This window comes from Anomaloglossus baeobatrachus, chromosome 1 (genome assembly GCF_048569485.1).
Source record: "Anomaloglossus baeobatrachus isolate aAnoBae1 chromosome 1, aAnoBae1.hap1, whole genome shotgun sequence".
Taxonomy (NCBI): domain Eukaryota; kingdom Metazoa; phylum Chordata; class Amphibia; order Anura; family Aromobatidae; genus Anomaloglossus; species Anomaloglossus baeobatrachus.
Window position 1 is genome coordinate 28,532,535 of NC_134353.1, and position 26,911 is coordinate 28,559,445.

General features: G+C 55.7%; 1 protein-coding gene across 2 annotated transcripts in view; it reads right to left on the bottom strand.

Moving 5' to 3' along the window:
* Positions 1 to 26,911, bottom strand: part of EXOC6B (exocyst complex component 6B) — a 299,724-nt gene that overhangs the window by 236,590 nt on the left and 36,223 nt on the right. For both annotated transcript variants that reach the window (XM_075346201.1, XM_075346210.1), the window contains exons 2-6: positions 14,806 to 14,971; positions 14,169 to 14,216; positions 12,654 to 12,744; positions 12,473 to 12,518; positions 11,360 to 11,564 (exon numbers count right to left, since the gene is read on the bottom strand). In XM_075346201.1, coding sequence (XP_075202316.1) covers positions 11,360 to 11,564; positions 12,473 to 12,518; positions 12,654 to 12,744; positions 14,169 to 14,216; positions 14,806 to 14,971 — 556 coding nt within the window. The remainder of the gene's footprint in view (positions 1 to 11,359; positions 11,565 to 12,472; positions 12,519 to 12,653; positions 12,745 to 14,168; positions 14,217 to 14,805; positions 14,972 to 26,911) is intronic.

Sequence of the window (26,911 nt, forward strand, 5' to 3'; positions counted from 1 at the left end):
TTTACATGTCACAAAGGACGCTCCTGTCAGTGCAACCGGAAATGACCTTTTTTCCAAAGTCTCATCTCTGATTGGTGGACCTAGCCGTCAGCTGATGGATTTGCGCTGACTTCCGGTCCGGATCTCCCAGAATTATACCTGCTTGTGGGAGGGCTCCCGTGCAGGGTTCCTATTGGCTCTTCTGCGTTCCAGTGTGGAACGCGGAAATACACAACACGCACGGTGGTTTGCAGCCTTTAACTGCGCACAATCTGGGTGCGATGCGCTCCAACCTGGAACGCAAGGGGGCGGTACCTGTCGCCTTGGTAGTGACCTCAGACGCCGGCATGGTAGGGAGTAATCGTTTCCATCATGCTCGCTGTAAGTATGGCTTTTTGCACATATGTGGGGCTTTACACTGATTAAGGGTGTATAAAGGCATCAGTTCTATCAGAGACTGAGCGCCACCATTTGCCCAGCACACATAGGTCCATCACCTTTTTGGCCTGTGCTGATCCCTGCCACTGCAGGTCGATCTTTCCCAATATTTTCCTCCGTCTCCCCTGATGAACTCTCACTACTGAGAGGGAAACGCGTCGGGAGGAATTGTTTGTTTGTTTGTTTTTTGGTTGTGGGGCAGACATTCTATTTGGGTGCTGCCCTTGTCAGGGCGGAAGTTCATTCACGGGGCACGACAGGGTTTGTAGTATACCCTTCCACCTTATCCTTCCGGCCTGTGACCTCTCATTTTGGGACCGATGTGCAGTCCAGCTCATGGATGAAGCTTGGGTGAGATCAAGCCTATGCGTTGCCAGGTGGCATTTTGTTGTTTTCACACTTTATGCACTAGCACTTTACTATTATTGTTATTATTATTGATTTTATCTAGCCATCAGTAAAAGTTAAGTTTTAGTCCTTAATGCCCCCTCCCCCTCCCGCAGCTGAGAATATCAGCCGCAGCTGCCCCGGGACTGTCGCATCCATTATGCGGCAGTCCCGGCGTGTTACCGGCTCCTCCAGATCCCGTGATGCGTGGCGCAATCCAGGTAATATGGAGTTAACGGCAACTAATAGCTGCCGCTAAGTCCAAGATTAGTGATGGCAGCGTCTATGACACGGCCGTCACTGAACTGAAAGTGAAAGTAAAGAAACACTCACCGAAAAATCCTTTATTTTGAATAAAAGACAAAAAGCCCCTCTTTCTCCACTGTATTAACCCCTCCCAGACACAGCTCCGACGTAATCCACAGCGATGTCCCCCGGCGCTTCCAGCTCTGCTCCAGCCGCGTGTGACAGTTCTCCACGGGTCAGTGAGCGAGTGCTGAATCCGGCTCCTGAGCGAGGCTGCGGGGGAACTACAGGACATTTCTCACGGCCGGTGATGTGTACACACTACTGACCGCGAGAAGTGCAGAGTGTGGGGGGAAACATCATAAATAAAGCTGGAATATCCCTCTATCTATCTATCCCTCTATCTATCCATCCCTCTATCGATCTATCCATCCCTCTATCTATCTATCCCTCTATCTATCTATTACCTATCTATCCATTCCTCTATCTATCTATTATCTATCTATCTATTATCTATCTATCTATCTATCTATTATCCCTCTATCTATCTATCTATCTATTATCTATCTATCCCTCTATCTATCCCTCTATCTATCCCTCTATCTATCCCTCTATCTATCCCTCTATCTATCCCTCTATCTATTATCTATCTATCCCTCTATCTATCCCTCTATCTATCTATCCCTCTATCTATCTATCCCTCTATCTATCCCTCTATCTATCCCTCTATCTATCCCTCTATCTATCCCTCTATCTATCTATTATCTATCCCTCTATCTATCTATTATCTATCCCTCTATCTATCTATTATCTATCCCTCTATCTATCTATTATCTATCCCTCTATCTATCCCTCTATCTATCCCTCTATCTATCCCTCTATCTATCCCTCTATCTATCTATTATCTATCCCTCTATCTATTATCTATCCCTCTATCTATCTATTATCTATCCCTCTATCTATCTATTATCTATCCCTCTATCTATCTATTATCTATCCCTCTATCTATCCCTCTATCTATCTATTATCTATCCCTCTATCTATCCCTCTATCTATCCCTCTATCTATCCCTCTATCTATCCCTCTATCTATCCCTCTATCTATCCCTCTATCCCTCTATCTATCCCTCTATCTATCCCTCTATCTATCTATTATCTATCCCTCTATCTATCTATTATCTATCCCTCTATCTATCCCTCTATCTATCCCTCTATCTATCTATCCCTCTATCTATCTATCCCTCTATCTATCTATCCCTCTATCTATCTATCCCTCTATCTATCTATCCCTCTATCTATCTATCCCTCTATCTATCTATCCCTCTATCTATCCCTCTATCTATCTATCTCTCTATCTATCTATCCCTCTATCTATCTATCCCTCTATCTATCTATCCCTCTATCTATCTATCCCTCTATCTATCTATCCCTCTATCTATCCCTCTATCTATCTATCCCTCTATCTATCCCTCTATCTATCTATCTCTCTATCTATCCCTCTATCTATCCATCTATCCATCCATCCATCCATCCATCCATCTATCCATCTATCCATCTATCCATCCATCCATCCATCCATCTATCCATCTATCCATCCATCTATCCATCTATCCATCTATCCATCTATCCATCTATCCCTCTATCCCTCTATCCCTCTATCCCTCTATCTATCTATCTATCTATCCCTCTATCTATCCATCTATCCATCTATCCATCTATCCCTCTATCCCTCTATCCCTCTATCCCTCTATCCCTCTATCCCTCTATCCCTCTATCATATATCTATCTCTGTATTATCTATTTTTTTTTTTATTTTCAATGTGCTTTATTGCTGTAAAGGCATTAAAAAATGCAGGGACCAACATGAAAGAAAACGCACCAAAAACGCATCAAAAACGCACCAAAAACCCACCAAAAACGCACCTGCGTTATTGGTGCGTTTTTAACGCAGGTGTGCTAATCCTTCACTCAAGAAATTTCTTAAGAAAGAAGGGAATTTTGTTACTTACCGTAAATTCCTTTTCTTCTAGCTCTTATTGGGAGACCCAGACGATTGGGGTATAGCTACTGCCCTCCGGAGGCCACACAAAGCACTACACTAAAAAGTGCAAGGCCCCTCCCCTTCTGGCTATACCCCCCGTGGTATCACGGGTTCTCCAGTTTTAGTGCCAAAGCAAGAAGGAGGAAGCCAATAACTGGTTTAAACAAATTAACTCCGAATAACGTCGGAGAACTGAAAAACCGTTCAACATGAACAACATGTGTACCCGCAAACAACAAAGAAATCCCGAAGGACAACAGGGCGGGTGCTGGGTCTCCCAATAAGAGCTAGAAGAAAAGGAATTTACGGTAAGTAACAAAATTCCCTTCTTCTTCAGCGCTCTATTGGGAGACCCAGACGATTGGGACGTCCAAAAGCTGTCCCTGGGTGGGTAAAGAGATACCTCATGTTAGAGCTGCAAAACAGCCCTCCCCTACGGGGATGTCACTGCCGCCTGCAGGACTCTTTTACCTAAGCTGGCATCCGCCGAAGCATAGGTATGCACCTGATAATGTTTGGTGAAAGTGTGCAGACTCGACCAGGTAGCTGCCTGGCACACCTGTTGAGCCGAAGCCTGGTGTCGTAGCGCCCAGGACGCACCCACGGCTCTGGTTGAATGGGCTTTCAGCCCTGAAAGAACCGGAAGCCCTGCAGAACGGTAGGCTTCCAGAATTGGTTCTTTGATCCATCGAGCCAGGGTGGCTTTAGAAGCCTGCAACCTCTTGCGCGTACCAGCGACAAGGGCATCGGAACGGCGTATGGGCGCCGTGCGGGAAATGTAGATTCTGAGTGCTCTCACCAGATCTAGCAAACGCAAATCATTCTCATACCGGTGAACCGGATGAGTGCAAAAGGACGGTAAGGGGATATCCTGATTAAGATGAAACGAGGATACGACCTTAGGGAGAAACTCCGGAATGAGGCGCAGCACTACCTTGTCCTGGTGAAACACCAGGAAGGGAGCCTTGGATGACAGAGCTGCCAGCTCAGACACTCGCCGAAGCGATGTGATCGCAACGAGAAACGCCACCTTCTGTGACAGGCGAGAAAAGGAAACTTCCTTCAGAGGCTCGAAAGGCGACTTCTGGAGAGCAACTAGAACCCTGTTCAGATCCCATAGATCTAACGGCCGCTTGTACGGGGGTACGATATGACAAACCCCCTGCGGGAACGTGCGCACCTTAGAAAGACGTGCTAGACGCTTCTGAAAAAACACGGATAGTGCTGAGACTTGCCCTTTGAGGGAGTCTAGCGACAAGCCCTTTTCTAACTCCTATTGTAGGAAGGAAAGAAAAGTAGGCAATGCAAATGGCCAGGGAGACACTCCCTGAGCAGAGCACCAGATTAAGAAAATCTTCCACGTTCTGTGGTAGATCTTAGCAGACGTGGGCTTCCTAGCCTGTCTCATGGTGGCAACGACCCCTTGGGATAATCCTGAAGACGCTAGGATCCAGGACACAAAGGCCACACAGTCAGGTTCAGGGCCGCAGAATTCCGATGGAGAAAACGGCCCTTGGGACAGTAAGTCTGGTCGGTCTGGTAGTGACCCCGGTCGGCCGACCGTGAGATGCCACAGATCCGGGTACCACGATCTCCTCGGCCAGTCTGGGGCGACGAGTATGACGCGGCTGCAATCGGATCTGATTTTTTGCGCAGTACTCTGGGCAAGAGTGCCAGAGGTGGAAACACATATGTGAGCCGGAACTGCGACCAATCTTGCACTAAGGCGTCTGCCGCCAGAGCTCTGTGATCGCGCGATCGTGCAATAAATGCCGGGACCTTGTTGGTGTGCCGAGACGCCATTAGGTCGACGTCCGGCACCCCCCAGCGGCAACAGATTTCCTGAAACACGTCCGGGTGAAGAGACCATTCCCCTGCGTCCATACCCTGGCGACTGAGGAAGTCTGCTTTCCAGTTTTCTACGCCCGGGATGTGAACTGCGGATATGGTGGATGCTGTGTCCTCCACCCACATGAGGATTCGCCGGACTTCCTGGAAGGCTGCTGACTGCGTGTCCCTCCCTGGTGGTTGATGTATGCCACCGCTGTGGAGATGTCCGACTGGATTCGGATCTGCTCTCTTTCTGGCCACTTCTGGAAAGCTAATAGGGTAAGATACCCTGCCCCGATTTCCAGAACATCGATCTGAAGGGTGGACTCCTGCTGAGTCCACGTCCCCTGAGCCATGTGGCGGAGACAAACTGCTCCCCACCCTGACAGACTCGTATCTGTCGTGACCACTGCCCAGGATGGAGGCTATGACAATGAGGTGGGAATAAGCCACTATTGCAGAGAGTCCTCGGCCGTCAGGGAAAGGGAGACTTCCCTGTCCTGGGAGGTTGACTGCCCGACCGTTGGCGCAGATGAAACTGCGCAAGAGAACTGCCTCGATGGCTGCCACCATCTTCCTTAGGAAGTGCATGAGGCGCCTTAAGGGGTGCGACTGGCCTTGAAGGAGAGACTGCACCTCTGTCTGCAGTGAACGCTGCTGGTTCAGCGGAAGCTTCACTATTGATACGTCAGAGATTGAGTCGGAGACAGATTTGACCTTGCCAAATTGATGATCCACCCGAAAGTCTGGAGAGTCTCCAGCGTAACATTCAGGCTGCGTTGGCATGCCTCGAGGGAGGGTGCTTTGACGAGTAGATCGTCCAAGTACGGGATCACCGGGTGTCCCTGAGAGTGCAAGACTGCTACCACTGCTGCCATGACCTTGGTGAACACCCGTGGGGCTGTCGCCAGACTGAATGGCAGAGCTACGAACTGAAGATGTTCGTCTCCTATCACAAAACGTAGAAAACGTTGGTGCTCCGTAGCAATTGGCACGTGGAGATAGGCATCTTTGATGTCTGTTGAGGCAAGGAAGTCTCCTCGAGACATTGAGGCAATGACGGATCGGAGGGATCCCATCCGGAACCTTCGCATGCTCGTTGAGCAGTTTCAGGACCAGAACAGGACGGAAGGAACCGTCCATTTTTGGAGCCACAAAGAGATTGGAGTACCAACCCTCGCCCTCGTTCCTGAGGGGGGACAGGGATCACCACTCCTTCTGCTCTTAGAGCGTCCACCGCCTGCAGCAGGGCATCTGCTCGGTGGAGAGGTGGGGCCGTTCTGAAGAATGGAGTCGGAGGACGAGAACAGAACACTGTCCTGTGCACGTGAGCACAATGTCCGTCACCCACCGGTCTGTGACCTGTGGCAGCTAAATGTCGCCAAAGGCGAGGGAGTCTGCCATCAACCGCGGATGCGGAGAGAGAGAGAGAGAGAGCTGAGAGTCCTGAGGAGACCGCCTTGGTAGCGGTTCCTCCGACTGCCTTCCTTGGGCGAGATTGAGCCCGGCCGGAATCTGAGCCCGTCTGAGGTTTTGTCGCCCTTTTGCACGAGGACAATTGGGACCTGCCGGAGCTTGGGAAGGACCGAAACCTCGACTGTACTTTTAGGACAGTATTAACAGGGTAAGTCGCAGTGCAGACATTGCGGGGTTACGGACGCCTCTGCGGTACAGATGTCCCTGCTCAAGGTCAGCTGCGCAAGAACAGCTGAAAAGGTTAGGTTGCCAATACGGCTGTGGATGCCGGAGCAACCGACACGCCGATAGCCTCCTAGACAGATTTCAACCAGAGTCCATCTGTCTGTGAATGGCATCTTTAAGTGAAGCCCCATCTCCAGTGCAACTATGGCTCTAGATGCAAGCCTGGAGATTGGAGAATCCACCTTTGGACCCTGGGTCCAGCGCTGACCACGTCAGGGGAAAAGGGATAACGTGTATCCTAAAAACGTTTGGAGAAGACGCTTATCTGGTAAGCGTGGTGTTCCTGGACTGCTTCTCTGAAGTCAGCGTGGCCAGAAAAATACTCAATATCTGCGTGAGATACTGAAAGGAACGTCTCCTGTTCGTCTCCTATCTCCACTGGGGGAGCTGAGGGAGAAAGATCCAACCTTCCATTGATGGACGGTATAGGATCATTCCGTATGGCGTTACCACCCGGTGTATCCGGATTGAGAGCGATGTCAGTATCAAAGCCCTGAAGAGCTGCCTTTTGGTCAAGTAGATTGCCCATGGGTGCAAGTCTCTATATTATGACTACTCCGTCCCTGTCCAGGACAGGGTTGACAGGAGGTTTCTTTGGCCACAACTAGTAGAGACCCCGGCAGACGAAGTGCTAGAGACCCCGGCAGACGACGTGCTACAGGGGAGCATGCACACAATGGGACGGTGTCTGAACAGCATCCCATGTAGTAAAAAACAGCACTGAAATCTGTGTTGCTTTTTTCCGCTGCCGACTAGCTATCTAGAAGTATATAGCCAAGATTGGTGACCGTACAGTGCAATGTATAGCATACAGGCATAAAGTACAAATGACCACTGCAGCACAAGCAATACAAGCAGCATAGAAGCCTGTGCCCTGGCACCCCTGCTCTTCTGCTGCTGTATACTAGTCATCTAGGGGAATATAGCCAAGAGTGACCCTACAGTGCAATGTATAGCATACAAGCACAAGTACAAATGAACACTGCAGCACAAGCAATACAAGCAGCATAGAAGCCTGTGCCCTGGCACCCCTGCTCTTCTGCTGCTGTAGACTAGTCATCTAGGGGAATATAGCCCAGAAGAGTGACCGTACAGTGCAATGTATAGCATACAAGCACAAGTACAAATGCACACTGCAGCCCATGCAATACAAGCAGCATAGAAAAAAACCTGTGCCCCAGCACCCTTGGTTTTCTGCTGCTGTAGTCTAGCCATTTCATGAGAATATAGCTAAGACTAGCGACTGTACAGTGCAATGTATAGCATATAAGCATAAACACAAATGAACACCTCAGTCGTGCAATACAAGCAGCCTAGAAAGCCTGTGCCTTAGCACACCTGCTTTCCTGCTGCTGATGTGTCGCTCCCCAAGCGGGCATATAGCGACCTATGCAGTTAAAAACAACACATGTACACACTGCAGTTATATCGTGGTCAGCACTATGTGTGCCTCTTACCGCCCGCCTATAAGCGGGTGTATGTCGCCACCGTCCTGCCTGGTTGCCGAAAGTCCGAGCTCGGACTGCAGTAATGGCTGCCGGCTTCTTCCCCAGCTCATGTGAGGAGGGGCGGGCCGTGGGCGTGCCCCCAAGGCAGAGCGGGAATCCGGCGTCCGACAGAGTGCAGTGAGAGGGCTGGAGCATGTAAAAAGGCTCCAGCCCTCGGCGCTGCTGATTGCTCAGCGCCTGTCCCCTTCCCTGAGTGACAGGGAGGGGGCGGGAACGAAGCGGCACTAGGCCGCAGAAGCCGGGGACTGGATTTATAAGCGCCGCCGCCGTAAAAGCGCGGTCGGCGCCCAGTCCCCGGCGAACTACAAGTCCCAGCCGCGCCGCCGCTCCCGGAGCGTCCGGCGCGGTAGTTCCCAAAACACAAAGTCACTCAGCAAAGCTGCAGTGACTGTAACCCTTTACTGTCCCCGGCGCACTAGCACACCCAGCAAGTCTGGAGTGTGCTGTGCCTGTGTGTACGGGGACACAGAGTACCTGTAATGGTGCAGGGCCATGTCCCTGAACGGTACCCAGCTCCGAATCCAGCAGGTTCAAATGGGTCTGTGGATGGAGCCCGGCGTCAGAGCTTTGAGGCCGGCAGGATCCCACTTCCTCAGAGCCCCCCAGGGGGATGTGGAAGGAAAGCAGCATGTGGGCTCCAGCCTCCGTACCAGCAATAGGTACCTCAACCTTACAACACCATCCACGGGTGAGAAGGGAGCATGCTGGGAACCCTATATGGGCCCTCTTTTCTTCCATCCGAAATAGTCAGCAGCTACTGCTGACTAAAATCTGTGGAGCCATGCGTGGATGTCTGACCTCCTTCGCACAAAGCTTGAAAACTGGAGAACCCGTGATACCACGGGGGGTATAGCCAGAAGGGGAGGGGCCTTGCACTTTTTAGTGTAGTGCTTTGTGTGGCCTCCGGAGGCAGTGCTATACACCCCAATCGTCTGGGTCTCCCAATAGAGCGCTGAAGAAAATCATTTTTCTAGTGTGAACATAGCCTTAATCCCCTCTGCGCACTCTTCAGCGCAGGGAGCAATGTGAGCGCTCTGTGGCTGCCTTGCTGCCCGTGCGCTGTCAGGCTGATTAGTGAGCTATTAATCGTGTCCGTCCCTCCACAGATACGGTAAGTGGTCACCCAGATCCAGCAGCAGTTACAGAGGCGGCAGCGGCACAGGAGGGGGCAGGAACCTGTAATCACAGAGGCCGACCGCGTCCTGCACGGACCCCCAATATGAGGACCACCCACCCAGCAATGCACGGGCTCCAGAGCCAGCGTCATACAGGTCCTATATAAGTGCTCGCCAACCTGTGGCTCTGCGGGCACTGCCATACTCCCTGCACGTCCCCATCAGAAGGCCACACACTGCGGAAGACGATCCTCTGCAGCCTTCTAGTGCCAGCCTGAATCCTTGGGTCATCACAAGGACGACGGTAGCAATGTTTATATTTCAGTTGGCGCTAATAGTCACAGCTGCACACGGGCAGCCATCTGCTGGGCACAGTGCGATCTCAGCTCCTGAGCCCACTCCAGACGTCACACCCATGTGGTCACAGTGTGGGCGAGCTCGTGACCGCTTCTAATCAGCAATGCCTAAAACTTAACTGTGAAGCCACCGAGCGACGCTCCAGGGGGAGGACGCACCGTCCGCTGCAACCACCACTCACTAACTCTGGCTGAAGCGTCAGGGATGTCAATGTCATGGCACTGCAAACCGGGGGGCAACAGATAAAGACCCTGCGACACGGGAGGAGGAAGTGACTGGACCAAGCTGTGCTGCAGAATGAGGGTTACTGCCCCTACAGATCACGTACCCCGAAAACAAGACGTCCCCTGCAAATAAAAGCCCCGGGGACCAATGGGACACGGGCGACTTCTACCAGGAGGCAGCGGCCAGGGGCTGAGCCGCCTCTCCACCGGCCCCCGAGCAGAGCCGCCTCTCCACCGGCCCCCGAGCAGAGCCGCCTCTCCACCGGCCCCCGAGCAGAGCCGCCTCTCCACCGGCCCCCGAGCAGAGCCGCCTCTCCACCGGCCCCCGAGCAGAGCCGCCTCTCCACCGGCCCCCGAGCAGAGCCGCCTCTCCACCGGCCCCCCGAGCAGAGCCGCCTCTCCACCGGCCCCCCGAGCAGAGCCGCCTCTCCACCGGCCCCCGAGCAGAGCCGCCTCTCCACCGGCCCCCGAGCAGAGCCGCCTCTCCACCGGCCCCCGAGCAGAGCCGCCTCTCCACCGGCCCCCGAGAAGAGCCGCCTCTCCACCGGCCCCCGAGAAGAGCCGCCTCTCCACCGGCCCCCGAGCAGAGCCGCCTCTCCACCGGCCCCCGAGCAGAGCCGCCTCTCCACCGGCCCCCGAGCAGAGCCGCCTCCACCCCCTGAGCAGAGCCACTTACACCCGAGTAGAGCCGCCTACACTCCCCGAGCAGAGCCGCCTAAAACCCCCGAGCAGAGCCGCCTACACCCCCCGAGCAGAGCCACCTACACCCCCCGAGCAGAGCCGCCTACACTCCCCGAGCAGAGCCGCCTACAACCCCCGAGCAGAGCCGCCTAAAACCCCCGAGCATAGCCGCCTACACCCCCCGAGCAGAGCCGCCTCCACCCCCCGAGCAGAGCCGCCTCCACCCCCCGAGCAGAGCCGCCACCACCCCCCGAGCAGAGCCGCCTCCACCCCCGAGCAGAGCCGCCTCCACCCCCCGAGCAGAGCCGCCTCCACCCCCCGAGCAGAGCCGCCACCACCCCCCGAGCAGAGCCGCCTCCACCCCCCGAGCAGAGCCGCCTCCACCCCCCGAGCAGAGCCGCCTCCACCCCCCGAGCAGAGCCGCCTCCACCCCCCGAGCAGAGCCGCCTCCACCCCCCCGAGCAGAGCCGCCTCCACCCCCCCGAGCAGAGTCGCCTCCACCCCCCGAGCAGAGCCGCCTCCACCCCCCCGAGCAAAGCCGCCACCACCCCCCGAGCAGAGACGCCACCACCCCCCGAGCAGAGACGCCTCCACCCCCCGAGCAGAGCCTCCTCCACCCCCCGAGCAGGAAAAGTTCTCTGTGTCATCAAGAGAGCTGAATAAAGGTTGATGCCTCCGCCACTCCGTCCAGAGCACTGACATGTTATGCTGCAAGTCTGATAATGACAGGGAATTGTGTGATCCGGCAGATCGTGATATATGATAGAGTGGAGACCACCCAGGTGAGAATGTTGTGCGGACCCCACGAGGACACGACAAGCGGGGGGTTGTAGTCTGGGGGGTGGCGTCTTACCTGCTTCATGGCAGACTCCCCGATCCTCTCCGAGTGCTTGCGGATGCTCTCCAGGAAGTCCTTCAGGTCAGACATGGAGACGTCCTTGATCTCCTCCCGCAGTTTGGGGATGTTCTCCACCATGGTGCGGCAGAAGCGGTAGTGGCTGACCTGCGGCAGGTACGTGTGCTCCATCTGCTCCAGGGTCTTCAGTGCGGGGTAATGTCTGCAACGGAGGGGACACGGCAGCTCAGCCACAGCATAAAGCTGTCCTGTACAGTGCTATAGAGACACTGCTGCCTACTGTCAGTGATCGTCTGCACCCCGCACCCATTCATCTCACCTGCACTGACACACTGGGGCAAACCAGCAGAGAGGAGTCAGCGCGCCCTCCGGGAGGGAGTCGGCGCGCCCTCCGGGAGGGAGTCGGCGCGCCCTCCGGGAGGGAGTCGGCGCGCCCTCCGGGAGGGAGTCGGCGCGCCCTCCGGGAGGGAGTCGGCGCGCCCTCCGGGAGGGAGTCGGCGCGCCCTCCGGGAGGGAGTCGGCGCGCCCTCCGGGAGGGAGTCGGCGCGCCCTCCGGGAGGGAGTCGGCGCGCCCTCCGGGAGGGAGTCGGCGCGCCCTCCGGGAGGGAGTCGGCGCGCCCTCCGGGAGGGAGTCGGCGCGCCCTCCGGGAGGGAGTCGGCGCGCCCTCCGGGAGGGAGTCGGCGCGCCCTCCGGGAGGGAGTCGGCGCGCCCTCCGGGAGGGAGTCCGCGCGCCCTCCGGGAGGGAGTCGGCGCGCCCTCCGGGAGGGAGTCCGCGCGCCCTCCGGGAGGGAGTCCGCGCGCCCTCCGGGAGGGAGTCCGCGCGCCCTCCGGGAGGGAGTCCGCGCGCCCTCCGGGAGGGAGTCCGCGCGCCCTCCGGGAGGGAGTCCGCGCGCCCTCCGGGAGGGAGTCCGCGCGCCCTCCGGGAGGGAGTCCGCGCGCCCTCCGGGAGGGAGTCCGCGCGCCCTCCGGGAGGGAGTCCGCGCGCCCCAGCACCGCTGAGAGATTCCAGCTCTGGAGGGTATACACCTTGTGCACAGCTCTGCAGGCGGAGGACTTATCACACAGCACTGGCGGCACATCTCTGCGCTACGGGGAAGGCGAGCACTCACCTCTTCGCCCTCATCTGCTCCCGTAATTTACTGTACATTTCCAGCACTAAAAAACAAAAGACACACAGTAAAATCAGAAGAAAAACAGAACAATCCCCGATCACCCCAACAATAATGTGCACCCCGGGAGGAGCGCAGGACGTGCCGAAACACGCTGCTCAGTGTGAACACAACCCACTACCTGGCAGGCACAGGCTCAGCTTCTCCACGGTGGCAGCGATGTTCCTCTGCTGGATGCGGCACTGCTGCAGATCCTTCATGGTGGATAATAACTGAGGACGGAGCGAGCAGAGCGCTCAGTGTCAGGAAATATTATACAACTATTCTACATATACCCTCCGGTACCACCAATCACAGCTCAGCTCCTCCAGCACGACCAATCACAGCTCAGCTCCTCCTGTCATCCCTCCAGTACCACCAATCACAGCTCAGCTCCTCTGCTCATCCCTCCAGTACCGCCAATCACAGCTCAGCTCCTCCAGTCATCCCTCCAGTACTACCAATCACAGCTCAGGTCCTCCAGTACCACCAATCACAGCTCAGCTCCTCCGCTCATCCCTCCAGTACTGCCAATCACAGCTCAGCTCCTCCAATCATCCCTCCAGTACCACCAATCACAGCTCAGCTCCTCCAGTCATCCCTCCAGTACCACCAATCACAGCTCAGCTCCTCCGCTCATCCCTCCAGTACCGCCAATCACAGCTCAGCTCCTCCAGTCATCCCTCCAGTACTACCAATCACAGCTCAGGTCCTCCAGTACCACCAATCACAGCTCAGCTCCTCCGCTCATCCCTCCAGTACTGCCAATCACAGCTCAGCTCCTCCAATCATCCCTCCAGTACCACCAATCACAGCTCAGCTCCTCCAGTCATCCCTCCAGTACTACCAATCACAGCTCAGGTCCTCCAGTACCACCAATCAAAGCTCTGCTCCTCCAGTACCACCAATCAAAGCTCTGCTCCTCCACTCATCCCTCCAGTACAACCAATCACAGCTCAGCTCCTCCTGTCATCCCTCCAGTACCACCAATCACAGCTCAGCTCCTCCAGTCATCCCTCCAGTACCACCAATCAAAGCTCAGCTCCTCCAGTACGACCAATCAAAGCTCAACTCCTCCTATCATCCCTCCAGTACCACCAATCACAGCTCAGCTCCTCCTGTCATCCCTCCAGTACCACCAATCAAAGCTCAGCTCCTCCAGTACGACCAATCAAAGCTCAACTCCTCCTATCATCCCTCCAGTACCACCAATCACAGCTCAGCTCCTCCTGTCATCCCTCCAGTACCACCAATCAAAGCTCAGCTCCTCCTGTGATCCCTCCGGTACAACCAATCACAGCTCAGCTCCTCCGGTCATCCTTCCGGTACCACCAATCACAGCTCAGCTCCTCCAGTACGACCAAAGCTCAGCTCCTCCTGTCATCCCTCCGGTACCATCAATCACAGCTCAGCTCCTCATCATCCCTCCAGTACCATCACAGCTCAGCTCCTCCTGTGAATCCTCCAGTACTACCAATCACAGCTCAGCTCCTGTTGTCATCCCTACAGTACCACCAATCACAGCTCAGCTCTTCCGGTCATCCTTCCGGTACCACCAATCACAGCTCAGCTCCTCCTGTGATCCCTCCGGTACCACCAATCACAGCTCAGCTCTTCCGGTCCTCCTTCGATGTCACAGCTTTGTATACAGCATTACCTCCGCCCCGTCCAGCTGCAGTCGCCTATTAGTGTCCATCACTTGGTTCTGCAACAGAAAGAATATAAATGGACGACCTGTGAACTGCCGAGATAAAAGCTGTACATAGCGGCATAGCCCGAGACCTGGTCACATGTCCAGTCTTCGTTGTCTGGACACCGCGGTATAGCACTAGTACAAAATATGTCAAGACCCGAAAACCTGTCACAGAATTATCTATAAAAAAATCTGCCCTGTCTGAAAGCGACACACTGCTGACACCCGCTTCAAGAAAACCTATATAAATATCCAGAGCAGATAAAAGGGTCTGATAAAGAGTAAAAGATGCAGCATGTGAGGGCAGCCATGCTCTACTCTGCCCTCTATGGGTCTCTTCATGTACCAGCATCTACAGGATTTTCTGACTGCTCCGAGGTGTAACATCTCCCGGCCCCCGCGCGCTCCGGGGCGCACCACTGACCGGCCCCCGTGCGCTCCGGGGCGCACCACTGACCGGCCCCCGCGCGCTCCGGGGCGCACCACTGACCGCCCCCCCGCGCGCTCAGGGGCGCACCACTGACCGCCCCCCGCGCGCTCAGGGGCGCACCACTGACCGCCCCCCGCGCGCTCAGGGGCGCACCATTGCCCGCACACTCACCTTCAGTTTTTCCGCCTCCCCGCGCACTTTCAACAGCTCAGTGATGGAATCGACGAATCCCTGATAATGGAAGTTACACATCTTCTCGATCTCGCGGTCGTGGTTCCGGATCCGCACCTCCAGCTTCTCCATAAAGTGACTGTGCTCCTCTCCATCGTATACAGACCTACAAGGAGAAAAGCAGCGATAGCGGTCACTACTGAGACCCGCACATCCAAATTCCCATCAGTCAGATCCGGGCGTCTGATCAGTGCAGCCCAGAGGCAGCAGAATGCTGAGCGCAGCTCTGGCTGTGGCTGGTCGCTGCCTGCCCATCTCCAGAACACTGGGACTTTTTTTTTTAATGACAACTTTATACATTTTCTTAACCCAACAAAAAATCAACAAAGCAAAAATGATGCAAAATCTCTGACAGAAGCGCGGACATTTCTTGCACTGCCCCATGCCCGTCTCACGTTGTCTCTGCACACGGAAAGGTGCAGGCTTACACCATGCCACGTGGGCGCCACCTACGGGCAGACACCAGACACCACAGCATCTCCCGATTCTGTAGAGGATGAATCTATGGATGTGCAGTGTTTACATTCACCGAAAGCAAAGAGAGGTCTTACAAGATGGAAACCGAAGAGCCAGAAGCGCTAAAAGCCCCCCCAATCACTGCTCCCCAGAAAACTTCTACTGTACATTTCCCTCCCCACCATGCCCACATAGGTTGTTACAATGTATCAGCAGAGCCATCACCTCCCCCGAGCATCTACTACATAAAGGACCCGCACCTCCCCCGAGCATCTACTACATAAAGGACCCGCACCTCCCCCGAGCATCTACTACATAAAGGACCCGCACCTCCCCCGAGCATCTACTACATAAAGGACCGGCACCTCCCCCGAGCATCTACTACATAAAGGACCCGCACCTCCCCCGAGCATCTACTACATAAAGGACCCACACCTCCCCCAAGCATCTACTACATAAAGGACCCGCACCTCCCCCGAGCATCTACTACATCCAGGACCCGCACCTCCCCCAAGCATCTACTACATAAAGGACCCGCACCTCCCCCGAGCATCTACTACATAAAGGACCCGCACCTCCCCCGAGCATCTACTACATAAAGGACCCGCACCTCCCCCGAGCATCTACTACATAAAGGACCCGCACCTCCCCCGAGCATCTACTACATAAAGGACCCGCACCTCCCCCGAGCATCTACTACATAAAGGACCCGCACCTCCCCCGAGCATCTACTACATCCAGGACCCGCACCTCCCCCGAGCATCTACTACATCCAGGACCCGCACCTCTACCGAGCATCTACTACATAAAGGCCCCGCACCTCCCCCGAGCGTCTACTACATCCAGGACCCGCACCTCCCCCGAGCATCTACTACATAAAGGACCCGCACCTCCCCCGAGCATCTACTACATAAAGGACCCGCACCTCCCCCGAGCATCTACTACATAAAGGACCCGCACCTCCCCCGAGCATCTACTACATCCAGGACCCGCACCTCCCCCGAGCATCTACTACATCCAGGACCCGCACCTCTACCGAGCATCTACTACATAAAGGCCCCGCACCTCCCCCGAGCGTCTACTACATCCAGGACCCGCACCTCCCCCGAGCATCTACTACATAAAGGACCCGCACCTCCCCCGAGCATCTACTACATCCAGGACCCGCACCTCCCCCGAGCATCTACTGCATAAAGGACCCACACCTCCCCCGATCGTCTACTACATAAAGGACCCGCACCTCCCCCGAGCGTCTACTACATCCAGGACCCGCACCTCCCCCGAGCGTCTACTACATCCAGGACCCGCACCTCCCCCGAGCATCTACTACATCCAGGACCCGCACCTCCCCCGAGCATCTACTACATCCAGGACCCGCACCTCTCCCGAGCATCTACTACATAAAGGACCCGCACCTCCCCCGAGCATCTACTACATAAAGGACCCGCACCTCCCCCGAGCATCTACTACATAAAGGACCCGCACCTCCCCCGAGCATCTACTACATAAAGGACCCGCACCTCCCCCGAGCATCTACTACATAAAGGACCCGCACCTCCCCCGAGCATCTACTACATAAAGGACCCGCACCTCCCCCGAGCATCTACTACATAAAGGACCCGCACCTCCCCCGAGCATCTACTACATAAAGGACCCGCACCTCCCCCGAGCATCTACTACATCCAGGACCCGCACCTCCCCCGAGCATCTACTACATCCAGGACCCGCACCTCCCCCGAGCCTCTACTACATAAAGGACCCGCACCTCCCCCGAGCATCTACTACATCCAGGACCCGCACCTCCCCCGAGCATCTACTGCATAAAGGACCCACACCTCCCCCGAGCATCTACTACATCCAGGACCCGCACCTCCCCCGAGCATCTACTAAATAAAGGACCCGCACCTCCCCCGAGCATCTACTGCATAAAGGACCCGCACCTTCCCCGAGCATCTACTGCATAAAGGACCCGCACCTCCCCCGAGCATCTACTACATAAAGGACCCGCAACTCCCCCGAGCATCTACTACATAAAGGACCCGCACCTCCCCCGAGCATCTACTACATAAAGGACCCGCAATTCCCCCGAGCATCTACTACATAAAGGACCCGCACCTCCCCCGAGCATCTACTACATAAAGGACCCACACCTCCCCCGAGCATCTACTACATCCAGGACCCGCACCTCCCCCGAGCATCTACTACATCCAGGACCCGCACCTCCCCCGAGCATCTACTACATAAAGGACCCACACCTCCCCCGAGCATCTACTACATAAAAGGACCCGCACCTCCCCCGAGCATCTACTACATCCAGGACCCGCACCTCCCCCGAGCATCTACTACATAAAGGACCCGCACCTCCCCCGAGCATCTACTACATCCAGGACCCACACCTCCCCCGAGCGTCTACTACATCCAGGACCCGCACCACCCCCGAGCGTCTACTACATAAAGGACCCGCACCTGCCCCGAGCATCTACTACATAAAGGACCCGCACCTCCCCCGAGCATCTACTACATCCAGGACCCGTGCCTCCCCCGAGCGTCTACTACATAAAGGACCCGCGCCTCCCCCGAGCATCTACTACATCCAGGACCCGCACCTCCCCCGAGCATCTACTACATAAAGGACCCGCACCTCCCCCGAGCATCTACTACATAAAGAACCCACACCTCCCCCGAGCATCTACTACATAAAGAACCCACACCTCCCCCGAGCATCTACTACATCCAGGACCCGCACCTCCCCCGAGCGTCTACTACATAAAGAACCCACACCTCCCCCGAGCATCTACTACATAAAGAACCCACACCTCCCCCGAGCATCTACTACATCCAGGACCCGCACCTCCCCCGAGCGTCTACTACATAAAGAACCCACACCTCCCCCGAGCATCTACTACATCCAGGACCCGCACCTCCCCCGAGCATCTACTACATAAAGGACCCGCACCTCCCCCGAGCATCTACTACATAAAAGGACCCGCACCTCCCCCGAGCATCTACTACATCCAGGACCCGCACCTCCCCCGAGCATCTACTACATAAAGGACCCGCACCTCCCCCGAGCATCTACTACATAAAGGGCCCGCACCTCCCCCGAGCATCTACTACATAAAGGACCCGCACCTCCCCCGAGCATCTACTACATAAAGGACCCGCACCTCCCCCGAGCATCTACTACATTCAGGACCCGCACCTCCCCCGAGCATCTACTACATCCAGGACCCGCACCTCCCCCGAGCATCTACTACATCCAGGACCCGCACCTCCCCCGAGCATCTACTACATAAAAGGACCCGCACCTCCCCCGAGCATCTACTACATAAAGGCCCCGCACCTCCCCCGAGCATCTACTACATAAAGGCCCCGCACCTCCCTCGAGCGTCTACTACATAAAGGACCCGCACCTGCCCCGAGCATCTACTACATAAAGGACCCGGACCTGCCCCGAGCATCTACTACATCCAGGACCCGCACCTCCCCCGAGCGTCTACTACATAAAGGACCCGGACCTGCCCTGAGCATCTACTACATAAAGGACCCGCACCTCCCCCGAGCATCTACTACATCCAGGACCCGCACCTCCCCCGAGCATCTACTACATAAAAGGACCCGCACCTCCCCCAAGCGTCTACTACATAAAGGACCCGGACCTCCCCCGAGCGTCTACTACATAAAGGACCCGCACCTCCCCCGAGCGTCTACTACATAAAGAACACGCACCTCCCCCGAGCGTCTACTACATCCAGGACCCGCACCTCCCCCGAGCGTCTACTACATAAAGGCCCCGCACCTCCCCCGAGCGTCTACTACATCCAGGACCCGCACCTCCCCGAGCGTCTACTACATCCAGGACCCCCACCTCCCCCGAGCGTCTACTACATCCAGGACCCGCACCTCCCCCGAGCGTCTACTACATAAAGGACCCGCACCTCCCCCGAGCATCTACTACATAAAGGCCCCGCAACTCCCCCGAGCGTCTACTACATAAAGGACCCGCACCTCCCCCGAGCATCTACTACATAAAGGCCCCGCACCTCCCCCGAGCGTCTACTACATAAAGGACCCGCACCTGCCCCGAGCATCTACTACATAAAGGACCCGCACCTCCCCCGAGCATCTACTACATCCAGGACCCGCGCCTCCCCCGAGCGTCTACTACATAAAGGACCCGGACCTGCCCTGAGCATCTACTACATAAAGGACCCGTATCTCCCCCGAGCGTCTACTACATAAAGGACCCGCACCTCCCCCGAGCATCTACTACATAAAGGACCCGCACCTCCCCCGAGCATCTACTACATCCAGGACCCGCACCTCCCCCGAGCATCTACTACATCCAGGACCCGCACCTCCCCCGAGCCTCTACTACATGAAGGACCCGCGCCTCCCCCGATCGTCTACTACATCCAGGACCTGCACCTCCCCCGAGCATCTACTACATCCAGGACCCGCACCTCCCCCGAGCATCTACTACATCCAGGACCCGCACCTCCCCCGAGCATCTACTACATCCAGGACCCGCACCTCCCCCGAGCATCTACTACATCCAGGACCCGCACCTCCCCCGAGCATCTACTACATCCAGGACCTGCACCTCCCCCGAGCATCTACTACATAAAAGGACCCGCACCACCCCCGAGCATCTACTACATAAAGGCCCCGCACCTCCCCCGAGCATTCACTACATAAAGGCCCCGCACCTCCCTCGAGCGTCTACTACATAAAGGACCCGCACCTCCCCCGAGCATCTACTACATCTAGGACCCGCGCCTCCCCCGAGAGTCTACTACATAAAGGACCCGCACCTGCCCCGAGCATCTACTACATAAAGGACCCGCACCTCCCCCGAGCATCTACTACATCCAGGACCCGCACCTCCCCCGAGCATCTACTACATAAAGGACCCGCGCCTCCCCCGAGCGTCTACTACATCCAGGACCCGCACCTCCCCCGAGCATCTACTACATAAAGGACCCGCACCTCCCCCAAGCGTCTATTACATAAAGGACCCGCACCTCCCCCGAGCGTCTACTACATAAAGAACACGCACCTCCCCCGAGCGTCTACTACATAAAGGACCCGCACCTCCCCCGAGCGTCTACTACATAAAGGCCCCGCACCTCCCCCGAGCGTCTACTACATCCAGGACCCGCACCTCCCCGAGCGTCTACTACATCCAGGACCCCCACCTCCCCCGAGCGTCTACTACATCCAGGACCCGCACCTCCCCCGAGCGTCTACTACATAAAGGACCCGCACCTCCCCCGAGCATCTACTACATAAAGGCCCCGCACCTCCCCCGAGCATCTACTACATAAAGGCCCCGCACCTCCCCCGACCATCTACTACATAAAGGCCCCGCACCTCCCCCGAGCATCTACTACATAAAGGCCCCGCACCTCCCCCGAGCATCTACTACATAAAGGCCCCGCATCTCCCCCGAGCATCTACTACATAAAGGACCCGCACCTCCCCCGAGTGTCTACTACATAAAGGCCCCGCACCTCCCCCGAGCGACTACTACATCCAGGACCCGCACCTCCCCCGAGCATCTACTACATAAAGACCAGCGCCTCCCCCGAGCATCTACTACATCCAGGACCCACACCTCCCCCGAGCATCTACTACATCCAGGACCTGCACCTCCCCCGAGCATCTACTACATCCAGGACCTGCACCTCCCCCGAGCATCTACTACATCCAGGACCCGCACCTCCCCCGAGCATCTACTAACTCCAGGACCCGCACCTCCCCCGAGCATCTACTACATCCAGGACACGCACCTCCCCCGAGCATCTACTACATCCAGGACCCGCACCTTCCCCGAGCATCTACTACATCAAGAACCCGCGCCTCCCCGAAGCGTCTACTACATCCAGGACCCGCACCTTCCCCGAGCGTCTACTACATCCAGGACCCGCACCTCCCTAGAGCATCTACTACATCTAGGACCCGCACCTCCCCCGAGCATCTACTACATCCAGGACCCGCACCTCCCCCGAGCGTCTACTACATCCAGGACCCGCTCCTTCCCCGAGCGTCTACTACATCCAGGACCCGCACCTTCCCCGAGTGTCTACTACATCCAGGCCCCGAACCTCCCCCAAGCATCTACTACATCCAGGACCCGCACCTTCCCCGAGCGTCTACTACATCCAGGACCCGCACCTCCCCCGAGCATCTACTACATAAAGGACCCGCACCTCCTCGAGCGTCTACTACATCCAGGACCCGCACCTCCCCCGAGCATCTACTACATTCAGGACCCGCACCTTCCCCGAGCGTCTATTACATCCAGGACCCGCACCTCCTCGAGCGTCTACTACATCCAGGACCCGCACCTCCTCGAGCGTCTACTACATCCAGGACCCGCACCTCCCCCGAGCGTCTACTACATCCAGGACCCGCACCTCCCCCGAGCGTCTACTACATCCAGGACCCGCGCCTCCCCCGAGAGTCTACTACATTCAGGACCCGCACCTTCCCCGAGCGTCTACTACATAAAGGACCCGCACCTCCTCGAGCGTCTACTACATCCAGGACCCGCACCTCCCCCGAGCGTCTACAACATCCAGGACCCGCACCTCCCCCGGGCATCTACTACATAAAGGACCCGCACCTCCTCGAGCGTCTACTACATCCAGGACCCGCACCTCCCCCGAGCATCTACTACATTCAGGACCCGCACCTTCCCCGAGCGTCTATTACATCCAGGACCCGTACCTTCCCCGAGTGTCTACTACATCCAGGCCCCGCACCTCCCCCGAGCATCTACTACATCCAGGACCCGAACCTCTCCCGAGCATCTACTACAGTCAGGGCCAGAAATATTTGGACAGTGACACAAGTTTTGTTATTTTAGCTGTTTACAAAAACATGTTCAGTAATACAATTCTATATATAATATGGGCTGAAAGTGCACACTCCCAGCTGCAATATGAGAGTTTTCACATCCAAAGCGGAGAAAGGGTTTAGGAATCATAGCTCTGTAATGCATAGCCTCCTCTTTTTCAAGGGACCAAAAGTAATTGGACAAGGGACTCTAAGGGCTGCAATTAACTCTGAAGGTGTCTTCCTCGTTAACCTGTAATCAATGAAGTAGTTAAAAGGTCTGGGGTTGATTACAGGTGTGTGGTTTTGCATTTGGAAGTTGTTGCTGTGACCAGACAACATGCGGTCTAAGGAACTCTCAATTGAGGTGAAGCAGAACATCCTGAGGCTGAAAAAAAAGAAAAAATCCATCAGAGAGACAGCAGACATGCTTGGAGTAGCAAAATCAACAGTCGGGTACATTCTGAGAAAAAAGGAATTGACTGGTGAGCTTGGGAACTCAAAAAGGCCTGGGCGTCCACGGATGACAACAGTGGTGGATGATCGCCGCATACTTTCTTTGGTGAAGAAGAACCCGTTCACAACATCAACTGAAGTCCAGAACACTCTCAGTGAAGTAGGTGTATCTGTCTCTAAGTCAACAGTAAAGAGAAGACTCCATGAAAGTAAATACAAAGGGTTCACATCTAGATGCAAACCATTCATCAAGTCCAAAAATAGACAGGTCAGAGTTACATTTGCTGAAAAACACCTCATGAAGCCAGCTCAGTTCTGGAAAAGTATTCTATGGACAGATGAGACAAAGATCAACCTGTACCAGAATGATGGGAAGAAAAAAGTGTGGAGAAGAAAGGGAACGGCACATGATCCAAGGTACACCACATCCTCTGTAAAACATGGTGGAGGCAACGTGATGGCATGGGCATGCATGGCTTTCAATGGCACTGGGTCACTTGTGTTTATTGATGACATAACAGCAGACAAGAGTAGCCGGATGAATTCTGAAGTGTACCGGGATATACTTTCAGCCCAGATTCAGCCAAATGCCGCAAAGTTGATCGGACGGCGCTTCATAGTACAGATGGACAATGACCCCAAGCATACAGCCAAAGCTACCCAGGAGTTCATGAGTGCAAAAAAGTGGAACATTCTGCAATGGCCAAGTCAATCACCAGATCTTAACCCAATTGAGCATGCATTTCACTTGCTCAAATCCAGACTTAAGACGGAAAGACCCACAAACAAGCAAGACCTGAAGGCTGCGGCTGTAAAGGCCTGGCAAAGCATTAAGAAGGAGGAAACCCAGCGTTTGGTGATGTCCATGGGTTCCAGACTTAAGGCAGTGATTGCCTCCAAAGGATTCGCAACAAAATATTGAAAATAAAAATATTTTGTTTGGGTTTGGTTTATTTGTCCAATTACTTTTGACCTCCTAAAATGTGGAGTGTTTGTAAAGAAATGTGACAATTCCTACAATTTCTATCAGAGATTTTTGTTCAAACCTTCAAATTAAACGTTACAATCTGCACTTGAATTCTGTTGTAGAGGTTTCATTTCAAATCCAATGTGGTGGCATGCAGAGCCCAACTCGCCAAAATTGTGTCACTGTCCAAATATTTCTGGACATAACTGTACATCCAGGCCCCGCACCTCTCCCGTGCATCTACTACATCCAGGACCCGCACCTCTCCCGAGTAACTACTACATCCAGGACCCGCACCTCCCCCGAGCATCTACTACATCCAGGCCCCGCACCTCCCCCGAGCATCTACTACATCCAGGACCCGCACCTTCCCCGAGCATCTACTACATCCAGGACCCGCACCTTCCCCGAAGCGTCTACTACATCCAGGACCCGCACCTTCCCTGAGCGTCTACTACATCCAGGACCCGCTCCTCCCCCGAGCATCTACTACATCCAGGACCCGCACCTCCCCCGAGTGTCTACTACATCCAGGACCCGCTCCTTCCCCGAGCGTCTACTACATCCAGGACCCACACTTCCCCCGAGCATCTACTACATAAAGGACCCGCACCTCCCCCGAGCAGCTACTACATCAAGGACCCGCACCTTCCCCGAGCGTCTACTACATCCAGGACCCGCACCTCCCCCGAGCATCTACTGCATAAAGGACCCGCACCTCCCCCGAGCATCTACTGCATAAAGGACCCGCACCTTCCCCGAGCATCTACTACATAAAGGACCCGCACCTCCCCGAGCGTCTACTACATCCAGGACCCGCACCTCCCCCGAGCATCTACTACATCCAGGACCCGCACCTCCCCCGAGTGTCTACTACATCCAGGACCCGCACCTTCCCCGAGAGTCTACTACATCCAGGTCCCGCACCTCCCCCGAGCATCTACTACATCCAGGACCCGCACCTCCCCCGAGCATCTACTACATAAAGGATCCGCACCTCCCCCCGAGCGTCTACTACATCCAGGACTCGCACCTCCCCCGAGCGTCTACTACATCCAGGACCCGCACCTCCCCCGAGCGTCTACTACATCCAGGACCCGCACCTCCCCCGAGCATATACTACATAAAGGATCCGCACCTCCCCCGAGCATCTACTACATAAAGGATCCGCACCTCCCCCCGAGCGTCTACTACATCCAGGACTCGCACCTCCCCCGAGCGTCTACTACATCCAGGACCCGCACCTCCCCCGAGCGTCTACTACATAAAGGACCCGCACCTCCCCCGAGCATCTACTACATAAAGGATCCGCACCTCCCCCGAGCGTCTACTACATCCAGGACTCGCACCTCCCCCGAGCGTCTACTACATCCAGGACCCGCACCTCCCCCGAGCGTCTACTACATAAAGGACCCGCACCTCCCCCGAGCATATACTACATAAAGGACCCGCACCTCCCCCGAGCATCTACTACATAAAGGATCCGCACCTCCCCCCGAGCGTCTACTACATCCAGGACCCGCGCCTCCCCCGAGCGTCTACTACATCCAGGACCCGCACCTCCCCCGAGTGTCTACTACATCCAGGACCCACACCTCCCCGAGCATCTACTACATCCAGGACCCGCACCTCCCCCGAGCGTCTACTAAATCCAGGACCCGCACCTCCCCCGAGTGTCTACTACATCCAGGACCCGCACCTCCCCCGTGCATCTACTACATAAAGGACCCGCACCTCCCCCGAGCATCTACTACATCCAGGACCCGCACCTCCCCCGAGCATCTACTACATCCAGGACCCGCTCCTTCCCCGAGCGTCTACTACATCCAGGACCCGAACCTCTCCCGAGCGTCTACTACATCCAGGACCCGCACCTCCCCCAAGCATCTACTACATCCAGGACCCGCACCTTCCCCGAGCGTCTACTACATCCAGGACCCGCACCTCCCCCAAGCATCTACTACATCCAGGACCCGCACCTTCCCCGAGCGTCTACTACATAAAGGACTCGCACCTCCCCGAGCGTCTACTACAAACAGGACCCGCACCTCCCCCGAGCGTCTACTACATCCAGGACCCGCACCTCCCCCGAGCGTCTACTACATCCAGGACCCGCGCCTCCCCCGAGCGTCTACTACATCCAGGACCCGCGCCTCCCCCGAGCGTCTACTACATCCAGGACCCGCACCTCCCCGAGCGTCTACTACATCCAGGACCCGCACATCCCCGAGCGTCTACTACATCCAGGACCCGCACCTCCCCAGAGCGTCTACTACATCCAGGACCCGCAACTCCCCCGAGCGTCGAGGATGGGGAACACATACATTCGCACAGCTATTTATCAGTGATGGTCATTACTTATGCCATTATAGAAGTATGAATGGCCCAGGACCTGGCCTCCTGCAGCCCCTTTGCCGCCCAGTGTCCGGTTATTGTTACCAGGCCCGCGGTGTGACCTTTCTCGTTCCTCACAAGGTTCTTATTTTGCCGAAACAGAAAACAAAGCCATAAAAGTGAGAAATAAACAGGACGCGCTGCGCAGCGGCCGCGCCACCACCGCGGGGATGCTCCATTGTAAAACTCTGCCATGGAAATGATCAAAACAGAATGTCAATCTGGTGACCGGGGTAAAGAAGTTCTGGATCCACGTGCCAAGCCACCAGAGCTATTAGGACCCCCGTGCAAAAAAAAAAAAAAATATTTAGTGGGAGAAGAAAATCCAAGACATAAAATAAATCAAGTGGAACAGAACAAGACTGGTGGTAATGAAACAAAGGCGCGCCGGCGGTGGCTTCAATTACTGCACCGGGTGGATTCAATTAGAATGAGAAAGGAACGAGGGGAGGAGGGGGCGACAATTACTGGGGGCAACTTCTGGAGGACGCGGTGGGGGTGAGGACATCTCCTCCTCAACAGACAGAACCCAAATCCTGTTTATTCCCAGAGATAAAAATAAACAGCGGCAGATGGAAGCGGAGGACGGACGGTAATAAGTGGGGGAGTCCGGCCCCGACAGCGGGGAACGGGGGGCAAGAATAGGATACCAGTCCCCAGTGATCACTGCAGCGTGAGCATACCCCACCATAACACTACAACTCAATATCGCTACTAGTTCTCCAAAATGTAGCTTTCCTCAGTGCTCTGTAATGAGCAGACATGAGGCTGCTTTTTAGTGTTTATCCAGCCAAAATGCTGGAGTCACAGCCACACTGCTCAGTACTGCGGAACAATGTCCCCCATGACGCTGCTTTCTAATGTTGCTCAGTGCTGGATTTAAGCTACACTGATCAGTACTGGTTAATAACAATAGACATGTTGCTATGGCCT